Below are 24,676 nucleotides of genomic sequence, written 5' to 3'. Positions count from 1 at the left end.
TACCTGAAATCCCGGGCCGGTGCTCCTATCCGCAGAAAACGGCAATGGCCCAGGGTTATACCAGTGAGCACCACGGAGCGATCCTCTTCTGGATTCTTCTTTCTTCAATTTCCCGGGGCAGACGCATGCGCAGTAGAATGAAAAAGCCAACTTTTTAGAAGAAGCCAGAAGAGGATCGCTTTATGGTGCTCGCTACGGAGCTGTGCCTAACATTTGACGACTTTCCTTCTTCTTTATGATGCCTTTGTGATTACAGTGGGTACAATTTAACAATATCAGTGTTGTCAGTGTTTGTTTAAATGAGCCCCTCTTCTTCTTTCTCCCAATTTTATTTTTTGTATAGAAGTGGCACACCTCCTTCTCGCACTGTTGCTTCCCAGAATCTTCAGCAACCCTCTTATTCTGGTAACTTCAACGCATATCCAGAAAATTCTGCCTCTGCTCAGCAGACACATGTTGGGCATCATTATTCTACAGATGAACAACATACCTGGCACCATCTACACAACCATAAATCTTCACCAACCCCACCTCCTCTGTCCAGTGAACAAAAACATCCAGATTCAGCCACTACTCAGACGCCCCCTCCATCGGCCCCTTCGTCACAGGCCCGCAGACGGAATGATGAGCCTGTCATACTAAGGAGAGAGGCTTCTGCCGCTCCTCCTTTGCCAGATGCCCCTTCCAAAGAGGAGACAACCAGTATGCGTCACAAAGAGGACAAAAAGGAAATTGGCAAGGATGAGCCAAAACATGAAAGAACCTTGCAATCTAGCAGGCCAGATTATCATAGGCCGCCTTCTCGTCGGGAATCCAAAACAGAGACACGATGGGGTCCTAGACCTGGTTTAGGGGGAAGTAGGAGGCAAGAAGAAACTGCAGCTACAGGGGGATCACAGGCTCATACAACAACACAACGTAGGGCAGGGCCTATCAAAAGAGGGGTTAGGAGGGTGGAAACAATTACCCAAGAGAATAAGACAAGTCCAGCTCCTCCTGCTGTTTCAGAGACACAGAAAAATAAACAGGTCAATCCGTCAGATAGGGAGGCAGAGGAAGCAGCAGGATCCCCATTGAGGAGGAGGAAAGAAATTGCTGGGACCACACTTCCTGCTAGAGAATCTGTAGCTTTGGTTCCAGCAGGACGTGGCCGTGGAAGAGGAGAGTATTTTTCCCGAGGGCGAGGATTCCGTGGAGCATATAGCGGACGAAGTAGGGGTGGGAGAGGAAGAAGTCGCGAGTTTCGTGGGGGCTATAGAAAGGAAAGCCCTTTCTATCGAGAAGATGGAATTGCAGATGGTAAGTCATCTGGACGTAGAGATGGTCGTGAACGCAACACTAGTGAGACAAGAAGTGAGGGCTCCGAGTATGAGGAAGTGCCCAAAAGAAGGCGGCAGCGTGGATCTGAGACTGGAAGTGAGACAGAGCCTGCCGTTTCTGAAAAGGAGGTGGCCAAGAGTGGGCAATCCCAGCAGCAGAAAGACTCTTTTAATTCAGTTAGTCAGCATCCACCCGAAAAGGGGAAAGACTCTGGCAGAGGACGTACATTCACCCCAAGAGGAGTACCCTCCAGAAGAGGAAGGGGTGGGACATCCATGGTAACCTTTAGTCCATATCAAAAATATCAGCCACAGCAGCCTATGCTTCCTCCGTCCCAGGCAGCACCACAGTCTCATAAACCAGAAAGGAAAAATGATAAAGGGGCTTTTACAACTGTTCCATGTGTAACTGGAGAGGAGCATCCACAACAGCCACCAAGAAGGAGGCGTCACCATGGTAGATCCCAGCAACAAGATAAGCCACCACGGTTTCGGAGGTTGAAACAAGAAAGGGAGAATGCAGCAAGAGCAGGAAATGGTACAGGAGCACAGGTTCCGCCTCAACAAATTACAGTAGCACAGGAACAGCCCCAAAGATCCATACAAAATCAAGAGGAACGTACCGTTCCCCGCAGAGGACTTAAGTCCCCAGAACCTTGCAATGCTAATTCAGACCAGGCAAATGAAGAATGGGAGACTGCATCAGAAAGCAGTGACTTTACAGAAAAGAAGGAAAGGGGAGAGGTGCCAGTCCAAAATGGCGGCGAATCAGCACTTTCCTTAAATGTTACATGTGTAAAAGACCAGAAAAGAGATATGTCAAAAAGAAGCTTCTCAAGCCAGAGACCAGTCATGGAAAGGCAAAATCGTAGACCCATGCACCAAGCTGGCCAAAGAAATAACAAAGGAGGTGGTAATGGCAGGAGTGGAGACAAGAGAAGCTGGCCATCACCTCGCAACAAAGGGTAATTTATTTTTTATGGGATATTTAGCTATATAAAAAGTTGTAAATAAACATCTTTCATTGCAGTGCATTTCTTCATTTTCCTTCAGGGGTAGGTCAAATGAAGACCGTGCTCCTGCCTCGTTACCTCTTCCCCAGTCAACACCTACGACTAACGTTGTATACCGTGTGGATCACGTGATACATAACCCAGTGGGGATCCAGCAGGCACTCAGTGAACTTGGTCAGAGGCATAGCAAACGAGCCAGTCATAACCTGGATCCATCTCCTGTGCATATTCAACCATCTGCAGGTGAGAGAGCTTTGTCAGCAGGTTTATAGTGAAAATGTGTTATTAAACTGGAAATATATTAGGACTGCTACTATATACCCTCAAATAAAGTGATATGGTCAATCTTCCTAAAAGGAACTTGATTCAATATAATTGAGTGATTTTAAGACTAATGCATAGTCATATTTATTATATGGGTGCTGCTATTTTTAGTTATTCTGCACAATCTTGTAGTTCCTGAAACTGCAGATGCTGCAGCATGCATATACTTTAAGGCACTAGCATCCCTAATAGATTGCTAGCTGCGCTGAATGCTATTCCTTGTCTTGTTCTTATGATTGCTTGAACTAAAAACACCTAGCATTCTAATGTTCTCAGCTGCTCTGTTTTTGAACACATTATGCTGCTTTCCCCTGACCACTCAAAATTATTTTTACCTGCATTCACCTGTCCTTAAAATCCCCTGGATATTTTTACTTTTTCCTGTCTGGGCCTTATGATCCCCACAATGAATACATTTCTCCTATTCTTATCTTAACTCCACCGTACCTTGTGTGTGCATTGTAATTTCAGGCACTAGAAATACTAATTACTGCTTCTCCCTGTCCTGCTTGACTCCATTCTGCACTTTACAGTTGCTTCTGCACTTATCATTATAGCTGCTGTTGAAATAACCCCCTAGTGCATGTCGAGATTTTGTGAGCTGAATAACAACTGGAAACATATATAGGTGGACATTCTTAGTCAAATTGTGTACAGAATGCACTGTGGTGTCTGTAGGTAAATTGTATATCAGTAAAGGGTGCTTAGTAACATTGTGAGTTCTGTAATCTTAAATCTGTGGCCTTCCATTTGCCATAAATCACTTGGGTCAAAATGTCATATATTGCTAATGCCACTGAGTACTTAATGCAGGCTTGTGTCATTTCAGATACTTTTGTACTATTACTCTGACTTTTGACTGTCAGGGGATGCTGAAAAAGAGTTTAAGCATCCCATTGTTTTTTTGGGGAAGTGGATAGTACTGCCATTATTTGTAAGTGTGTTGTATAGAAAAAATCAAAGCAATTTTTCGGTGCCTGGAGTCATAGTCAGCAAAAATGTACCAACTCCGATTCCTAATAAATTTGAATTGTAATGAAAAAAAATACAATTTGTTACAGTGTCCTATTTCACAGGGTAGTCATAATTAAAGGGACTCTGTCATGATTTTGATGGTGTCGTTTTTTCTGGATACCTTCCTATTGTTCTGTTGTTAGGCTGCTGGGGAGGGGTGATATCACTCCAACTTGCAGTACAGCAGTAAAGAGTGACTGAAGTTTATCAGAGCACAAATAATGTTTGTAGTTTGGCCAATAGGGTAGTGCATAAGCTAGCTTCAGTGTTTTTTTCCAAAAGCAGACACCATCTTCATATAGCTTTAATATTGCTGGCAGTGTATGTCGAGTTCTTTCAATCAACATGGAAAATACATTAGTATATAATAGGTATATAGGAGTCTGTGTCTAAGGATTTGTGTACTGACGTGCTGCATTTGTCCACAGACCTGCTACTCCGCCATCTGAAATGTAAAGAATGCCAGTCCTTTTCTCACTTTTCTCACAATTTCAATCCTTCTTAACCTATCATCTGCTTTATGTAAAATAGTGTCAGTTCTACCACTGCTAGTGTAACCCTATAAATTGAGAGAAACTTTTTTTTTCCCCTCTACCTGGTCATTGCTGCATGATATTTGTATTGCTGTCAGGTAGTGTCCACTCTTCACACACTATTCTCTAGTGATGCACTGAATCCAGGATTCGGTTCAGGATTTGGCCTTTTTCAGCAGGATGTGGATTTGGCGAATCGTTGTCTGGCCGAACCAAATGCAAATTATAATTTGCATATGTAAATTAGGGGCGGGGAGGGAAATTGCGCGACTTTTCATCACAAAACAGGGAAGTGAAAATATTTTTCACACTTTTTCCTTTCCCGTCCCTAATTGCATATGCAAATTAGGATTTGGATTCGGTTCGGTATCCGGCCGAATCTTTCACAAAGGATTCAGGGATTCGGCCGAATCCCAAATAGTGCCTATGGTACATCCCTACTATTCTCCCTGTAAAAGAGCAATATTGACCTACTATCACCTCACTTCTGCAAAATAGAATATCACTTAATCTCTAAATCAGATATTCTTACCCTGTCAACTGTCAGTTTAAAAGTGATCAACCCTCCTTAACATATGTCAGTTTGCAGTTGTGAATTATTGTCATCTCTTCACTGTAGCTCTTATTCTTGTTTCTCCTAACATCTGCAAATTATCTCTATAAAGTAGTGTAAGCCTTTCTCAAGTTGTCTTAACACCGCTTTAAAATAGTATCAATTCTTGATACTGTGACTTAAAGTACTGTTTTAGCTTAACTCCTGGTATTCGTTTTAAACTATCAAAAACAACTAATATCTCAGAAGACACTTAAAACAGAAAATTAATGTAGATTGCAAGTGCTCAGAGGATCTCTCTGCATAAGTTTACATTTATTCACTTTTAGGGTTAGATCCCTAACTTACGTTCATTGAATATGCCTTGTAATGAAAATAATGTATAAGGAGTGTCAACTTATCTCAAAACTTAAAGTGATACTGACACTAAAAAATTATTATTCAAAATATTGATGTACATCAAAAGTTACCTCTAGCTCATGTTGATCATTTTTCATTGATAGGGCTGCTTTTGTAAGTAATTGTTACTTGAAGTTCCTAAACCTGACTGTTTTGTTAGTGTGCCAACGGACTACTGCTGCACAAATATGGCAGCACCCCCACAGAGGGACATGGGGGATCAGATGGGTAATGTGTAAGCATCTGTAAATAGTTTTATGGCAAAATTATAGATAGCATGCAAAGACAATATTATGATAAATGTAAAAAAAGGTTTAATTTCTGGTGTCCGTATCTCTTTCAGGCTTATATTAGGCTGTGTTCTTGGTGGAAGAAAATAAAAACTTTTAATTTTGGCCAATGCCGCCTACTGTGTGCTATCACTGATGGGAATGGTATCCCTTTGTCACTGCACATACAGCATGGATTTTGCACAGAAAATGTGTGCGTGAATTTTTAGCTGAAATCCATCTAATGTATGCAGTGACCTGTGCAATCTTTCCTTTTAGTGACTGGATACATGGGGCAGCATTGGGTGGCGGAGAAAACCACCAAATGTGACTTTAGCCTTAAGGTGGCCATAGACTCAAAGATCCGCTCGTTTGGCGACATCGCCAAACGAGCGGATCTTTCCCGATATGCCACTAACGGCATGGCTATATCGGGGGTAATTCGAACATTCGGCCGTATGGCCGAACAATCTAATTACGATGCGCCAAGGGGCTCCGACGGGTCGGTCGGTTAAAAATCAAACTTTCCCGATCGATATCATGGCCAGATATCGATCGGGAAGACCCGTCAGAAGCCCCCATACACGGGCAGATAAGCTGTCAAATCGGTCCAAACGACTGATATCGGCAGCTTTATCTGCCCGTGTATGGCCACCTTTACAAAGACTGCAGCTGGGGGAAGGGAGGGTTTGTACAGAAATCTTCTCAGTAAATTGGTTATTTGTTTTAACCACTTTGCTAGATCCAGAAAGTTGTAATGTGTCTTACCTTGAGTTTGTCTTCCCCTGTTTAGCAATAAATAGCATAAGCCATAAATATTTTATAATTATAACAATAAGCAAATGATTAACTCAAACCCTAGTCATTGAACTAATGTTGAAAAGGGTATATGGATGGAATATATAGCCATATTGATACTAATAGCCATATTTGTTGGAATCAAACATCATTTGTGACGCACACCATTGCATGTTGAGGTATGTGCTCCTAAAACACTATTTGTAAGCATTTCTTATTGGGCACAAAGAGTGTTGGTAAATGTGACCATGGATACTCACCAGTAGTTCATTACCAGTTATGTTTATGATAGGGATGCACCAAATCCACTATTTTGGATTCGGCCGACCCCCCGAATCTTTCACGAAAGAGTCAGCCAAATACCAAATCAGAATCCTAATTTGCATATGCAAATTAGGGGTAGGAATGGGAAAACATTTTTTACGTCTTTGTTTTGTGACAAAAAGTCACGTGATTTCCCTCCCGTCCCTAATTTGCATATGCAAATTAGGATTCTGTTCAGATGGGCAGAAGGCTTCGGCCGAATCCTGCTGAAAAAGGCAGAATCCCGAACAGAATACTGGATTTGGTGCATCCCTAGTTTATGGGACATATGATGTAACAAAGCACAAATTAATCTACCTGCTGCAGTTTCAGCAAGGTATGTTGCGTCTCTACATTTTTTAGTATTAGTATATGATTCATTTGTCTCAAGGTTTGTAGGAAGAAATACATACATCAGTAGATCTTATTTCATTATTCCTGCCATTGCAAGGATTCTCAAATAATAAGGAAACTTTTATTATAGACAGCAAAGTGCATAGTAAAAGGCAGTATTTTGTTATTTTAGATTTAGTTCAATATCTAAACTTATTTTGTTTTTATTCTTTCAGATTCCTTTGTTGTCAGCCACAGTAAACTTCTTAGTGAAACATTAGCTACACCATTACCAAAACGAAATTCACAACTTCGCAGGGGCAAAGAAGTCACTCATGAGGTGAGATGCAAATATGATAAATAATATAGACATTAGGGATTTGTCCTGATATATGTACATTCATTCATCCAGGTGATGATAAACCATGTCTAGTAGAAATTGTGGTTTTCTGGAAAAGTTTTACCTCTCACCAAAGCAGTTTCTTCAGTGAGTGGTTGGCCATTCCCCAGCATTTAAACCTCAAGGGTAGTAAAGTCATGTATTTTCCTGTGTCTGTTATCATTGCAAACCTTTACATGGAAAAAGTGAGAAAGAAACCTTAAACTCCTTTAGTGGAGTCATTGTTTCATGTATGTGTATGATACCTGGGTCAAGATTAAAACACATGAGGTTCCAGCCTTCGTTTAACACAGACACTCCATGGATAAAAACATCAAGTTCACAAAAGAAGAGCTGAAAGTAAACTGTTTTATAGTTATCAAAGAGGAGGAAACCTGGATATTGAAGTATACAGGAAACCTACTCATACCGAGCAATATTTGCTGTTTTATTCTTACCACACTCTGGAACAAAAACTGAGTGTTATAAAAACTATGCACCATCTGGCTGAAACCAATGCTAGGGCTAAAGACAAGGAATACAAGCATTTTAAAGGAGAACCAAACATTTTCTCTTAAAAACCCTACCCTACATAGACCCCCCTTGCTCTTCCCCAGCCTAGGTGTAAACTTCGGTAATTAACCCTAACTCTTTACTTACCTCTCTCTGAAGATGCAGCAGAGCTCACGGGCACCATCTTCAGTTCGGTATTCGCCTAAAGTCACAGAAATTGCAGAATCACCGGAAGAAGACCGGAAGATGGCGCCCATGAGCTCCTCTACACTGAATCTGCAAAGAGAGGTAAGTAAAAAGTTAGAGTTAATTACCGAATTTTACACCTAGGCTGGGGGGGGGGGGAGCAGGGGGTTTATGTAGCGTAGGGGGTTTTGAGAGAAAAGGTTTGGTTCTCCTTTAAAGGAAACTCTGCAGACACCTAAACTGGGCCTTTGTCAAAAAAAAAAAATCACAGTCAAGCAATAACAACAGAACAACAAACAGAGGGATGTGGCATAAAACAGCAGAAAAACTTTTCTAACCAAGGAACACCCTAAAACAAAAGTTGGTAGACCCAAAAGACCCAAAGCACATGAAAAAAAGGTCTTTGCTGTTCAGTGCAGTGAAGAGTGCACGGATCTATACACTGGGGAGACTAACCCGCTCCCAACATAGGAGAGCTAACTTCTACCCAAAATAAACCAAGAGATTGTACAACCGTCTCCTTGCCTAAATCCCCCATACACAGTAGAAAGATATAAGCTTGGCATAGTTCAAGTAAATGAGATATTCTTTGATAACCTTTGCATCTGGCCACATTAACAAGCCATGGCTCTTTGTTGTAAAGGCTCACTCTTCAATAACTCAAGTTCCTCTTGGGCCCTACAGAGATTTGTCTTCTTGAAATAAATCTAATACTGCCACTTGATTGTCCTCTAACAATTTATCTTTGTACCTGCAGTTTTTGTGTTGCCGGGTGCTATTGCATTGTAGTAACTACTTCTGTCTGCTATCAGAATTGGCCTTTACATTTACACTGCTGTTTGGTGCCATTTAGAGGAAAAGGCAATTTTTATTTACCAGAAAATCATTTTCTTGTTGACCTGAGCTAGTGTAGTGTAGTACACTACTGCCAGTGTAGTAAGTCCTGCCTGGGTTCATGGAGTTAAATGTGTAGACTATTCTTGCTATCCTTTGTCTTTTGCCCTTCTACATTTCTTTTGTATTGTATCTTGACAATGTACTGGGTATTAGGGATGGAGCCAGCCACTATACCTGGAGGAAGTTGGCAAGATCTTCTGTCCTGCCTCTAGGAGTGAAGGGACAGAAACCCCTAATGCCTGCCCTGACAGTTCAGGCCTACAGGAAAAGGATTATCTATAAGTCTAAAATTCTGTAATCAAAATTACACCTCAAATCAACATCTCAGGATAAGATTCTTTTTTTTTTTCTATTTTCTTTTATTGTGTTGTGTATGTTAATGATTTATATTGTTTAGCAGGATATTATTCCACATGGAGCATGCAAGAATGCCACCACTTGGACAGAGCAAGTTGTTCGAGATCACCAGCCAGAAGCCCTGGCACCACGTGTCTGGAGTAGAGAGCAGAGCAGTAAGTCTGCTAGTTTTAAGTAGGAACTGCAGGATGGAGCAAATATGTACTAGGAAAAATTCAGCAAAATCAGGCCTCAAATCATCCACAAACCTATGTTCTTGGCTGTCAAACTAATCATCAAGACACAATAGCAGTACATCTTTTACACAGGTGGATCGGTTGATTCACTGAATTAATGGCCGTCACCCATGGCACTTAACTGTCTATTTGTGCATGTGTTTTTGTATCTTGAAAACCCTGAAACCTTTGTTTCTGTTTCACTAAAAGTTCGATAGTCAAGTTGTGAATAAATAAATTAACTTAAAAGAAAGGTTTTACGTGAACCATTCTTTTTTTATAAGGAATACCTGAAACAAAATACATTTGACGGATGCAGTTCATGCAGAATTATGAAAAGGAGAGTTGTAATATTTGATACAAACCAAAAATATGAAAACCCCAAAACTTCACCAAACAATATTCAATGTAGAAGCAGCATACAGCATGTGTTAGGGTATGTATCACACACTAATAATCAATAGTGACTTTTGTTGCTACTCTTGGTGACTACTAATTGCTGTGTTACACAACCTTACATATTATGATGTGCTGTATTCAGTCTCATTCTGTGACTTTACATTTTAAGATGATAGCCTGCCAGTCATTCAAGGAAACCTGCACCATACCTGAGCCATTATTATGAATATATTATATAAAGGAGAACTAAACCCTAAAAATGCCATATTTTATATAATGACCTTATTGCACCAGCCTAAAGTTTCAGCTTCTCAATAGCAGCAATGATCCAGGACTTTAAACTTGTCACAGAGGGTCACCATCTTGGAAAGTGTCTGCTCAGTGGACTCAGGGCAGCTGTTGAGAAGCTAAGCATAGGGGTTGTTGCAAATTATCAAGCATTATGAGGTTGGTCTGTGATATAAGCGGATGCTACACAACTGATTATTACATTCTGGTGCTAGTTTTTCTGCTTTCTGGGTTGGCATGTAGTAATTATCTGTATTCATTACTAAACAGTCTTATATTGTCACATTTATATTATATGTGCACCGTATATTTTGAGTCAGTCTCAGTAAGTGACAGCAGCACAGAGCATGTGCAGTGAATCAGCAGAAAAGAAGATGGGGAACTACTGGGGAGACAGATTTATACTGCAAAAGGGCTGTGGTTGCCTTGGGCTGGTATAGAAGCCCAAAACATAAAGTACAACATGTCTAGCCTGCTTCTTTAGTTAAGCTTTAGTTCTTTAAAGAACAGTTCAGAGTAAAAATAAAAACTGGGTAAATACATAGTAACATAGTAAGTTAGGTTGAAAAAAGATACACGTTCATCAAGTTCAACCTTTTACATTTTTTTTAACCTGACTAACTGCCAGTTGGTCCAGAGGAAGGCCTGAAGCCTCTCCAATTTGCCCCAGAGGGGGGGAAATTCCTTCCTAACAATAGACTAGTCCCTGGATCAACTTGTACTATAATAGATAGACTGTTCAAAATAAAAAATGTTTCTAATATAGTTAGTTAGCTAAAAATGTGATCTATAAAGACTGGAGTGAGCGGATGTCTTAACAGAACAGAACACTTTCAGCTCTCTAACTCTGAATTAGTCAGCAACTTGAAGGGGGACCACATAGGACATAACTGTTAAGTGAGTTTGCAATTTATCCTCCGCATGCAGGTCAGATGCAAACGCAAACAGTTATGACTCATGTGGCCCCTCCCTCAAGACACTGATTGGTTACTGCCTGGTATCAGTGGAAACCAAGAGAGCTGCAAAGCAGGAATAATGTTCTGGCTATTATGTTAAACATCCAGTCACTCCAGCCTTTATACATTTTTGGCTAACTAACTATATTAGAAACATTTTGTATTTTACACAGCCTTTTTATTTACCAAGTTTTTATATTTATACTGAACAATTCCTTTAAGGAGTGCAGAATCTGTCTCTTTTTGTGATAGCCTCCAGTTTCTCTACAAGCAGCTGCATTGCAGAGAGCCTTTACTGTTCTCAAAAAAAGTGTGTTACAGACACTCCACCTGCCATTACTCATTGTTCACAATCAGCTTGTTCATTCAGTGGATCTCCTGCATTGAGATAATGTAATCTTTTCAGCAGGTACATCCATACTATGAACTTCCAGAGATCCTCATCAGCAGCCAAAAAGTAACTCATTTTGTTAAAGGAGAAGGAAAGCTACCACGGCAGTTTATTGCCAATAGATTAGCCACAATAGTGCAAGCTAGAATGCCATTTTTATTCTTTAGAATTCTTTTTCATACCTGAGTAAACAACTCTAGACATTGTATCTGTTTGTTTGGATAGCAGCTGCCATATTAGCTTGCTGTGACATCATTTCCTGCCTGAGTCTCTCCCTGCTCACTCATAGGTCTGACCTCAGATTACAGCAGGGAGGGAGGGGGAGAGGAACAAACTGAGCATGCTCGAGCCCAAGCCCTGAAGGTTTAAGTTGAAAGAAGGAAGTCTGATACAGAAGCCCACGTGTACACAATAGAAGGAAAGAACTCTGGTGTTTCTTTTGACAGAGGACTCTGAGCAGCATTTCTTTGAGGGTTTACTAGGGTATTCGTATAGGCCATTCTGATAAAGCTTACTTGGTTGTAACCTTTCCTTCTCCTTTAAGCACAGACCAATTCTTCAAAGCTTTGAATTATTAAAAAAATGTCCTCCCATGTTCTTTAGGTACAGTGTTTAAAAACCAGTAGGAATTGTTTAAAGGGTAACTTTTGCAATAAAAATTTAATATAAGCTTCATTCCATGATAATAATAAACTTTCTGTTAAAAATTCTGTACAAATCTGCTATTCATGTGTATTTCCTGGTGTAAATGAGAAACCGTTTAAAATAAAAAAAAAATTTAACCTCTGGTGCCTAATTACCAGCCATACAAAAGATAAAGGCATTCAAAGTTGTGTACTACCATCAACCTTCACTGACACAGGGTTAATGCTATCATGCCTGTGTTGCATGGACTTTGCTTACTATACAGATCCAGATGCTTGACATTGTATTCTTCTGGCTCACAGTTTATCCTCACCACATTAATGGGTAAATTAGAATTATCTTCTTATTATGTTTTCTGGTATATATTTGGTATTTGAAAATGAACTAAGTTGTGGATGTGCCAAGTTGAGGATTGGCCAGTGAAGAGAGAGCCCTGCTCTCGGATTTTCAACACTCTTTAGGAGGGCCTAATTCAGTCCCTATACTACAATGAAAGAACAGGTAAGTATCAAACAGGAACTACCCTTTCCTGTTTTAATCAGAAACGACCACACCATATTAATCATTTTTAATTTAATATCTTTGTATCACAGAGTTAAAAAGTTGAAAAATACGTTTCCTGCTTGGATACAAGGAGTGCTGTTCTGTGAAAGACAGACGCTGCTCTTCTTCAAAAGGCAAAAAAACTTTAGTCTTTGTAACATTATAAAAAGAAAACCTGGGGGTTACATGAAAACAGCAAAAGTGCTGTCATATGTATCTCCCTCGGTTAGTCAGAAGTAGCTAGTTAGAATCCCATAAACTACCTTGATTTACTCTGCGATAGAAAAGTTTTGTGGTGGTTGTACACTACTTTTCCTTTTACATAGTATGCTTTTTGTTTGACTGACATGGACTAACTAGACAATGTGTTAGTCTTCTGGATAGTATTTTTATTGCTTTATTGCGTATTTTTGAACATTTTACTTTTTAATGATGCCACACCTGTATAGCTTTCAACTCTTTAATGTTTTCAGAACGGCTGGAAGGACAGCTTAAATTTATTGTAGTTCCTGCTCTTCTGCTTGTTCATGTGCCATATTATGTTGCCTATTGATCCTGTGCATGACAGTGTTAGCTATATCCCCATGTGCTGTTCACGTCTTCCTAGTAGTTTTTAGAGTCCCCCTGTATACTATGTCTCAATCATTGCAAAGTATTTCCAAGTACTTTTGAAGAACTATTTTTTTATTAAGTAGACTTCTTATCTTTCTCTCGCTGTACACCCAGCTCCAGGGCCTGATGGCATACACCCCCGGGTTCTAAGAGAGCTTAGTTCAGTTTTAGACCAGCCCATATTTCTGATTTTCTCAAATTCACTTTCATCTGGTATAGTGCCTATGGATTGGAGAAAAGCTGATGTTATTCCAATATTTAAAAAGGGATTACGATCTCAGCCTGGCAATTATAGGCCAGTAAGCTTGACATCTGTGGTGGGCAAATTATTTGAAGGCTTGTTAAGGGATCACATTCAAAATTTTGTCCTAGTGAATGTCATTATGAGCAGCAATCAGCATGGCTTTATGAAGGATAGGTCATGTCAGACAAATTTGATTGCTTTTTATGATGAGGTAAGTAAGATGCTGGACAGTGGGGGTGGGGCAGTAGATGTGATCCATTTGGATTTTACCAAAGCGTTTGATACTGTGCCCCATAAACGACTGCTTTCTAAACTAAGGTCTGTTGAGCTTAATGAAGTCGTTTGCACATGGATAGGAAACTGTCTAGAAGATCGGGTACCGAGGGTGGTTGTTAATGGGACATTCTCTACTTGGAGTAAGGTTCTTAGTGGGGTCCCCCAGGGCTCGGTATTAGGTCCACTTTTATTTAACTTGTTCAATAATGACTTAGGGGAGGGTGTTGTAAGTAATGTATCAGTGTTTGCAGATGACACAAAACTATCCAGCCCAACTAATTCCATCCAGGATGTGGCATCCTTGTAACATGATCTTGACAAACTGGCAATCTGGGCAGCTAAGTGGCAAATGAGATTCAATGTTGATAAATGTAAAGTCATGCACCTGGGATGTAAAAATATCCAAGCCACTTATACCCTTAATGGTACTGCACTAGGCAAATCCATTATGGAAAAGGACCTTGGAGTCCTTGTAGATGATAAACTTGGCTGTAGCAAGCAATGCCAGTCAGCAGCATCAAGGGCAAATAAGGTCTTGAGCTGTATTAAAAGGGGCATAGAGTCAAGGGAGGAGGGGGTCATTCTTCCACTGTATAGAGCACTTGTAAGGCCCCATCTAGAATATGCCGTACAGTTTTGGTCTCCATCACTCAAACAGGACATTATTGTATTAGAGATGGTACAGAGAAGGGCAACTAAGCTGGTGAAAGGTATGGAAAATCTTAGCTATGAGGAAAGACTGGCCAAATTGGGGATGTTCACGCTGGAGAAGAGAGCTTAAGGGGTGATGTGATAACTATGTATAAATATATAAGGGGATCATATAATAATCTCCCTAATGCTTTATTTACCAGTAGGTCTTTCCAGCTGACACGAGGTCACCCATTCCGATTAGAAGAAAAGAGGTTCCGCCTAAATATTCGGAAGGTGTTTTTTACAGTGAGAGCTGTGAAGATGTGGAATTCTCTCCCTAAGTCAGCTGTACAGGCTGATACATTAGATAGCTTTAAAGTGGACCTGTCACCCAGACATGAAAATCTGTATAATAAAAGTCCTTTTTAAATTAAATATGAAATCTAATTTATTTTTTTTATTAAAGCATTCATAGCTGCTGTAAACTCATTTAAAAAGATTTGCTGTCAATCAAATATTGCCTACCCCGCCTCTATGCCTAGGCATAGAGGCGGGGCAAGCAATTACTTTCACTTTCCATTCAGCACTTCCTAGATGTCACCGCTCTCCCCACATTCCCCCAGCTCTCTTAACCATTTAATTGTGTAACCAGTGCATGGGGATGGGCATTGGGTCCCTGTCCCCTGGTGCACAAACAAGATTCTGAGATGATGCAAGGCTTGCCTTAATAACAGTGTCCACAAAATGGCTCCTTCCTGGTTGCTATAATTTTGAATTCCCAGACTGATGGAAACAATATTCAAATAATTTATACAGTGTAATTAAAGTTCATTTTGCTTGACTAACATGATAAAATAGGATTTGGAATAATTTTGTTTGGGTGACGGGTCCACTTTAAGAAGGGGTTGGATGTTTTTTTAGCAAGTGAGGGAATACAGGGTTATGGAAGATAGCTCATAGAACAAGTTGATCCAGGGACTAGTCAGGAAGGATTTTTTTCCCCCTCTGAGGCAAATTGGTGAGGCTTCAGATGGGTTTTTTGCCTTCCTCTGGATCAACTGGCAGTAAGCCAGATATAATTAAAAAAAAAAAAAAGGTTGAACTTGATGAACGTGTGTCTTTCTTCAACCTTACTTGCTATATGTACTAAATGGCCTATATTATACAAACAATTCTTTATGCATATCCATATAAATGCAGTGCTTTTGCAAATGAATAGACAGATATGTACCTAAGCCAGTTGTAAAGGCATTTAGAATCAGCTATAACACTATCACCTTGTATTCCACAACCTCATTGCCCTCCCTGTGAAAAAACACCTATTTTCTGTTTCAAATGAAAGGTAATTTCCTTAGGTGTAAAGACATGGCATCTTGTTCTTGTGAAAAAAAACCCTCTGTCTTTAATGTACTTGTAAAGCGTAATCATGCCCTGATTACTTTTTTCGAACAACACCAGTCTTTGTAGTCTTTTGTCATATTATAAGTCTTCCATCTCTTTTACCAGTTTAGTTGCACCTCTCTGCACCCTCTCCATCTAATTAATGTCCTTTCTAAGGACTGGAGCCCAAAACTGTCTACTCAAGGTGAGGCCTTTCCTCGAGTTAATGCCCTTTTTTATGCAAGACAGACCTTAATTTGCTTTAGTAGCAACTGAATGACACTGCCTAGATTTACACACAAAACCCCCAAACGCTCTACAATTAAGGATGCCTTAACACACAACCATTAAGTGTGTAACTAACATATAACTATTTATTTCTGTCAAAGTATATCATTTTGCATTTATCAACACTGAACCTCATTTGCCAGTTTTCGCTCCAGTTTAGTCAAATGTTTCTGCAGAATGGCAATATTCTGCATGGAACTCCTAGTTTTAAAGCAGTGAAAACAAATTTTCTTGAGTGTTGAATCTTACTTGAACAGACTGGGCTTGGTGTTTGCCAGGAGAATGCTTTTTTTTTTTTTTTTTTTTTTATTTAAAAGTTGTTTTTTTTTCCCCCCCAAGAACTCTTACAGGCATATTGTTTACACATGTAATATTATTATAATAAGATAATATCAGTCACATAACTACAGATTGGTATTTCAAGTTTGTTAGCATTGATAGATAGATTTATTACTTTTATGCTTTTGTATTTAGCGGATAAACATAATGTTTACTTTATTTTCACTATCACCTTTTGCTCTTTGTATATTACGGGGTTAATGCTACCCAATCTGTTAATGTTGCTTTTCTATAAACTGAGGGGGGAAATGAAGAAAGATAAACTAACATAAGGGATGGGGGGGGAGGGAGTAGGTAGAAGGGTCAGGGGGTAAGTACAGAGGAGCCGGATCTATGAGTCACTCTGGCCCTGTTTGTGCTGTCTCAAATTCCACCCATGGAAGCCCTAACAGTTCGTTTTCATATCCTTTGCCCTGTATATATGCTGTAATGGTCTCCTTTGTTCTTATCCATTTCACTTTATGATGAAGGCCTGTTGATTCGGGAGAGAAGTGCTCTTCCATTTAGCAGCTCGTAGTGTTTTCGCTGCTGTGAGTATATGTGTTGCTAGTTTTCTCGATTCTGGGGCTTTCAGTGTTTTGATAGACAAGCCCAATAGGAATGACAAGGGATTGGGCTCTATAGTATGTTTGAAAATAGTCGACATGGTGTGGGCTATCATTTTCCAAAACTCTCTTGACTATCTCGCAGGTCCACCACATGTGATAATGTTTGCCCCTTTCTCCACATCCCCCAAAACATTGTGGGGAGTGGGTATTTCTTGATAAGTGAGCCAGCTTTGTGGGGGTATAGTACCATCAGTATATCAGTTTAAAGGTTTTCTCCATTACTATGGTGCACACTGATGTCTTGCTGGCCTTGTCCAGCAAGACATGCTTTTAACTTCTGCATACAAAATGCTTTTAACTTCTGCATACAATGCATGCCAATTCCAAGAAATAGTGGAGAATAATGGTCTGATTTTTTTTTCTTTTACAATTTGACTTACAGACCATTATTCTGGTACAAGCACAGTTAAAAGGGATACTGTCATGGGAAAAATGTTTTTTTTTTCCCCAAAATGCATCAGTTAATAGTGCTGCTCCAGCAGAATTCTGCATTGAAATCCATTTCTCCAAAGAGCATTTTTTACATTTAATTTTGAAATCTGACATGGTGCTAGACATATTGTCAGTTTCCCAGCTGCCCCCAGTCATGTGACTTGTACTCTGATAAACTTCAATCACTCTTTACTGCTGTATTGTGAGTTGGGGTGATATAACCCCTCCCCCCCCAGCAGCCTAACAACAGAACAATAGGAGGGTAACCAGACAGCAGCTCCCTAACACAAGATAACCGCTGCCTGGTAGATCTAAGAACAACACTCAATAGTAAAATCCAGGTCCTACTGCGACACATTCAGTAACATTGAGTAGGAGAAACCACAGCCTGCCAGAAAGCAGTTCCATCCTAAAGTACTGGCTCTTTCTGAAAGCACATGACCAGGAAAAATGACATGATATGGCTGCCTACACATCAATATTACAACTAAAAAAAATACACTTACTGGTTCAGGAATGAAATTTTATATTGTAGAATGAATTATTTGCAGTGTAATCAGCGTCATTTAGAAATAAAAACTACATCATGCAAATCATAACAGAATCCCTTTAAAACTAGACCATAAAATAACATTATTGACAGATTGCTGCTCCAACTTTTGTTAAAACCCTAAAAATGTATATGGCTAAAAATGCCATATTTTATATACTGAACTTATTGCACCAGCCTAATGTTTCAGTTTCTCAATATCAGCAATGATCCGGACGTCAAACTTGTCACAGGGGATCACATACTGCGATCCAGACCTTACCTCCCAACCTTGTGCCCAACCTCACAAATGCTCTTGTGATTGAAGCAAATCCCTTCAGCAATGTTTTGATAACTTGTGAAATACATTTCAGAAGGGTAGAGGCTTTTACACATGCAACATGTAGATTTGAAGTTGGTTTAAATTAGAAGATTAGGAAAATGGTATTATGCAGGTGTTAAAATATATGTTGCACATGCCACATAGTTTATTATTAGTGCGCAGGCCAATTTCAAAAGCAAATTAACTGAACAATTATGGGCCATGTGGCCCCCTTTAAATTCGCTGACGAATAGGAGAGAGAGATAAAAAAGTGGAAGTAGTGTTTTGGCTGTTGCATTAGAAATGCGGTCACCTTTATAGATTACACATCTGACTATATTGAAAACATTTTTTATTTTGCACAGCTCATTTACCCAGTTTTATTCTTAAACACAGTTCTTTAATTACACTGTTGTAAATATTGGCTCATTTGCTTATACAATGTTTTCTTCACTCATAACATGGTTAAAAATATCATGCAAGCCCTCACCATAAGGTTGACCTTGAAGAGGGGGTGGAGCACAAAACACTCGGAGGCTCAAGCTATGGGCATCAGACAAATCTCCTGACAGCAGATTATGGGCACAGGCTATGGGTGCTGGTCAATGTATGGTCTGGCAGAGCAGGGTCCTTTTTGTCTCTGTACATTCTTTACATTCATAAAGTGACATACTGACACAAAGAATACATTTAGACGTTCCTATGTTTGAGTCACACTTTGTGACCAACATCAGAAAGTATTCTGAACAAAATGATTTAAGTGTTTTAGCAATGGCGATTTTTTAGTATCCCTAGGGAAGGTATTTTCTACCATTTTGTAGCTGCCTGTGGTGGAGTTTTTGCTGCCCCCTGTAAAATGGCGCCTGATGAGAGCTACATGCTTTCGTTACCTTTTCTGGCTCTACTTTTAACATGCAAATTAGACTGTTTGAGATTTGGCCGCATCTTTCTTGATAGTGGGTTCAGTGCATCATATATATATATATATGTGTTCAGATTGGACCAGCACGCCACTTGTGTTTAAATTGATTTTATTGAATCATTACTCGTATTTTCCAGGATCAAGGATAAAGGTTCCAAGGGGGGGGGGGCGAAACGTACGAGTGATGATTTAATAAAATCAATTTAAACACAAGTGGAGTGCTGGTCCAACCTGAACTTTGTATGTTAAACTCTTGACCAAGCACCCACCACTGGACTACGAAAGAGTACGGGTACTTTCTGAAACAGTGTGTGTGTGTATATATATATATATATATATATATATATATATATATATATATATATATATAATGTGTGTATATGTGCCCTTTACAAGCAATTACATGCAAAGTAAAGCCTTCTGCAATCAGAAGGTATTTACTTTCTCATGCCATAGATAAATGGACATATATGAACAAATGTGATTTCAACCACTGCTCATCATGTTCTAACCTTGAAAAGCTTCATTAGGAGGATGTGAACAGCCAAACTTTGCTGACTATAAAGGAGATACTAACCTTTTCATTACAAGAACAGGTTAGATAATATACATAGGTAAACTAAAAAATATAAAAAAAGCATATGTAAAAAAAAATTATCTGTTTCCTCTCCTTTTTTATGCTCATTTCTTTCTGTGTTTTGCTTTTTTCCCACCTTTTTTGCTATCACAGATGACAGAGATAAGCTGCGCTCTTCATATGCTGTGGAACCATGGATGGAAAATTTAAATTCCTATGAAGATCCTATAAACACAGAGGTAATAAAGAGATATTACAGGTTTTTTACAGAAGTAACAAAGAAGAAAATGTGCATAGGATAACACTTATAGCACTTAAAGGATAGCATTTGTTGCATCAAGCCTACATATATTTACACATTGAGAAAGGGGCATGAGGCCTCTGAAACTTTTGTATCTGGCATCTGTGTGACATGATGAGACCGGAGAATGTAAATATGCATATAAGTTTTAATGGCTGACATTTTTGCCACTGCAAATGAAACACACATGCTTTGCATTTTGGGGCAGATTTATCAGTTTTTAGAGGGGAAAAAAGATGTGGCTGCAGAATGATACTGCAACAAAATTCACGTTTTTTCTGTGACCATTTTGTTTTTTTTAAATTCTGAAACACTCACATGTTTGAGAAAAAACAGAAGTCACAGTCACATTTTGTTGAATGGAAAAAAAATTGCTCAAACAAAATCACATTGTTTTATTCCTTTTGAGTGAGACTGAAAAACATGATTTTAATATAAACTGGGGGGGGGGAATAAAGTTGGTTACAATTTTCAGAAACAATTCCGCCAATGTCACCAGAGTTTTTTGATGATTATTTTTTCATTCAGTTTTTTTAAAAAAAATTGCAGCTATTCAAGTTTTGAAAAAAATGCTATTGAATATATTTGCATCTGTGTTTTGTTTTTCTTGAATCCTCAAACCGGATTAATCTGCCCCTAACATAACGCTACAGAACTCCACATTTTTAGAAAGTACAGGTTCAGAAGACTCGTATAGGTGTGTATTGTTAATACGACACATGACTCTTTTCAGCTGGCATCCCTGTTTCCCTTGCATGGCTCCTTTTCTCTAGTTCATCATTCATTTGAATAAATCTGAATTTAAGATCTTGCAAGTTTTTACAACAATTTTTTGAAAATATTTTCTTAGATGAGTCAGTCAGACAGTGGGGTTGACCTTAGTAGTGATTCACAGCTTTCTTCAAGCAATAGCAGTCAGCGCAGCTCCCCTGATGGGGGGTTGAAACCTGAAGAGGCAAATCGGTCAGGTCAAGGAAGAGCAATTGAACCACTTCGACATGGACATTCGGTAAAGCACAATTTGTTTTCTGTCTTGTCAACTAAATGACTTCATGTCTCCTGTCTTGTATTCCATGCTTTAATGTACATTTCTTACTTCCAGGTAGTGGTCCATACCCCTGGACCAATTGGAACTGAAAGAATGCAGAAATCGTCTGCAGATAGTTCTTGTGGCCCATGCAATTCCTCTTCCATTCCTCCAGTTTCTTGCTCTCCCAGCCCTAAAGTAAGTAGAGACAAAATGAATATTTTTTCCATTCTCCGATACTTTTGTAACACATACGCTATGTAAATTTTACTGAATTCTGCCAAAATGTAATTATCATATTATTTTACTCTATGTTCCTTTAGAGCTATTCCCAAGCAGCTGAAGTTAATAAGCATGGCAGAGACGCACAATTTACCAAAAGTCTGCAACCAGATGAGGTGAGAGCCTTATTTTTGCATCATCTTACTTTATATTACAGGTATGGTATCCATTATCCGAAAACCCTTTATCCAGAAAGCACTGAATTATGGGAAGGCCATCTCCCTTAGACTCTATTGTAATCAAATAATCCACATTTTTAAAAACTATTTCCTTTTTCTCTGTAATAAAAAAACAGTGCCTTTTACTTGATCACAACTAACATATAATTAATCCTTATTGGAGGTGAAACCGCTCAATTGGGTTTATTTAATGTTTACATTATTTTTAGTAGACTTAAGGCATGAAGATCCAAATTATGGAAAGATCTGTTATCCAGAAAACCCCAGGTCCCGAGCATTCTGGATAACAGATCCCATACCTGTATATCTATTCCTATTTCTCATTGCATGTTTTTCTTTTGATTCCTCTCTAATGGCTCATGATTCTTTTTATAGGTATGGGGTGTATCTGGGATTGATTTCAGGCTTTGGCTGAATCCCAGTAGTTATTACAAGATTTGAATGTAGCCAAAGTTTTGGTTCTTTGGCCAAATTAAATCCCTTTTTGTCTAAACACTGGTCAATTGAAAAACACATTTTTTGCTTATAAAATAATGATGCTGGTTTGTCAAGCTGTGCACAAATTAGAATGTGAAAATTTGAGTTTGCCATTTGTCAAATCTTTTGTGGAGAATTATGGTACCTAAAATGTAACTATTGGGTGCATCCTTACTAATTTTCATTCTGTCTCATGCTTTCTTAAAGTGGTTGTTCACCTTCAAGTTAACTTTTAGTATGTTATAGAATGGTTAATTTTAAAGAGATATTGACACCAGAAAATAATCATTATATTTATATCTATAATAACATTGCCTTTAAATGCTATTTATAATTTTGCCATAAAAGTATTTGCCTGATGCTTTTACATTACCTTTCTTACCCCCATGTTCCTCTAGGTGAGGGCTGCCATATTTGTGTAGCAGTAGTCCATTAGAATTAGTAACTCTGACAGATTAAAAAGCGACAGTCAGGTTGGCAAAACAGTCAAGTTTATGAATTTCAAGTAACAATTACTTACAAAAGGATAACTATCAGTGAAAAAATGATCCCATGACCTATAGGTAACTTTTAATGTAGATTAATACTTTCAAAATACATTTTTTTTGTGTCAGAATCACTTCTCAGTGGGCCTTCATTTTTTCCTTTGTAGAGTTATTGAATTATTTGTCTTCTTATTCTGACTTTTCCCAGCTTCAAATGGGGGTTACTACCCCATCTAAAAGCAAATGCTCTGTAAGGCTATCCATTTATTGTTATTACTTGTTTTCATTACTCATCTTTCTGTTCAGGCCTCTCCTATTCATATTCCAGTCTCTTATTCAGATCAATCCATGGTCATTTGAACCCTAGCAACCAGACTGCTGAAATTTTAAACTGGAGAGCTTCTGAAAAAAAGCTAAATAACTTCAAAACTTCAATAATAAAAAATGGAAACCAATTGCAAATTGTCTTAGAATATCACTCTCTACATACTAAAAGTTAATTTATTTAACAGGGAGGGAACTTCCCCATTAATCTGTTTCTAAAGCTCATGAAATGAAACATCTATATTACATAATTCATTGTTATTAACCAACAAGGACTAAAATGTAATTATATTGCTTAGCTACACTTATTTATGTTGCCAAAACTCACCAGAAAGTTATTTTTGTAACTATATAATGTTTTTTTCCATTTAAAATAGGTCACATGTAGCATTTTCTATAAAAACAATACATGGCTGTCTAGTGGATTAAAATGAAGACTGCCATTTTATTCATTAGATATTCAGCATCAATTTTGTTTTCTGAAGAATGCTTGTGTTGTAGCTTTATGAAAGTGGCTAATGGACAAACCTGGTGAGAAAGTAATTGCACAAAGTTAAACTTGAAGAATGAGTATTTCAGATAAGTTCCAAGCACACTGACCTTGAAGCTTGCTATATTTTATTCTAAACTGGTAGGGGGGATTGGTTAATAACTTGCTATTGTATATTCTTTTTTGCTAGTATTCACTGTAACACTGGGTCATCTTTCCGTTGTCTAATAGTTTGTGTTCATTAAGCTTTGCAGCCTGTTAGAATGCTACCTGTGTGTGCTATCAGGGAAATAGCACAGCACACCTCACCTCTGTATGCTATACTATTCTTATCAACCCATTCCCCTTCATGCTCCAGAGTTTTCCCTTCATCCAGCTAACAGTGTGTTTTCCTGCACTGCGTTCTTTTTTTTTTTTTTTTTTTCTTCATTTATGTTTTCTTCACCCTTGTTTGATAACTCTTTTATTAATTTTCTTGATAGACATGTTTCTCAACTCGAGCTCCCCAACAGCTTACACTTTCAACTGTCACTCCTGAAGAAACAAGACCTCCGCTTCCAGGTGCAGTACATTAAATCCAAAATATATTTTAACAATCCCCAGCTGTTACTCATTTTCCATAATTATCTGAAGCAGGTTTTATTTTTAATAATATATATCTCATAGCAACAGTATGTACTGAGTAAAAACCAAACTCTCCCACTCAAAGGAGAACAAAAGCTCACAAAAGATTCAGTCTAGAAATGCTATTCCATATGTCTTAAGCTTCTGTACCAGCCCTTTTACTATTAAATTCTGTACCTTTGAAGATCCCGACCCTCCCCTGGTAGCACCCCATTTTATTTTTTGTTGATTCACAGATCTCTGGACTGCTGTCTGTTACATGAGCTAAGGTACTCACAATATACAGTATATAAATAATATCAAATTTACTATACAGTATTGGGCTATGGTGCTCACTTTATAAAGTATATATACATTATACAATTCACAAGACAACTTGTGCTTTCACTAAATTAATTTATAGTCCGTGCTGTAGCATTAGCGTCTGTGACAAATGGAACTTTACTTTCTGGTAAGTGTTAATTTTGGACAACTCCTAAGCTTAGAATTTCAACAGCAGCACACTGATCATATATAGTGTGACATTCAACAGATGGGGTGCTCCTGTGTACAACTTTGAAGACATGAATCATTATTACTATAGGGCTGCTGAACCTCTTAGATGGTACAGTATATAAAATGAAGCATTTCTAGCTATAGTTAACTATACTATGAACTCAGTGTTATACTTAGTGAGCACATTTCAGACCAACATTATA

At 38.6% G+C, this 24,676-nt stretch overlaps 1 protein-coding gene across 2 annotated transcripts in view; it reads left to right on the top strand.

Annotated features, from left to right (window-relative positions):
- prrc2a.L (proline rich coiled-coil 2A L homeolog) overlaps positions 1-24,676 on the top strand; it is a 68,860-nt gene that overhangs the window by 34,340 nt on the left and 9,844 nt on the right. Inside the window, exons 16-24 of one of the 2 annotated variants that reach the window (XM_041571926.1) lie at positions 344-2,284; positions 2,373-2,575; positions 7,095-7,198; positions 9,231-9,345; positions 19,943-20,028; positions 20,941-21,099; positions 21,193-21,315; positions 21,441-21,515; positions 23,837-23,915. In XM_041571926.1, coding sequence (XP_041427860.1) covers positions 344-2,284; positions 2,373-2,575; positions 7,095-7,198; positions 9,231-9,345; positions 19,943-20,028; positions 20,941-21,099; positions 21,193-21,315; positions 21,441-21,515; positions 23,837-23,915 — 2,885 coding nt within the window. 2 annotated transcript variants of the gene reach the window in all.

This window comes from Xenopus laevis, chromosome 8L, assembly GCF_017654675.1.
Source record: "Xenopus laevis strain J_2021 chromosome 8L, Xenopus_laevis_v10.1, whole genome shotgun sequence".
Taxonomy (NCBI): domain Eukaryota; kingdom Metazoa; phylum Chordata; class Amphibia; order Anura; family Pipidae; genus Xenopus; species Xenopus laevis.
The sequence above is the reverse complement of the archived record's forward strand: the minus strand, read 5'-3'. Positions and strand labels throughout refer to the sequence as shown.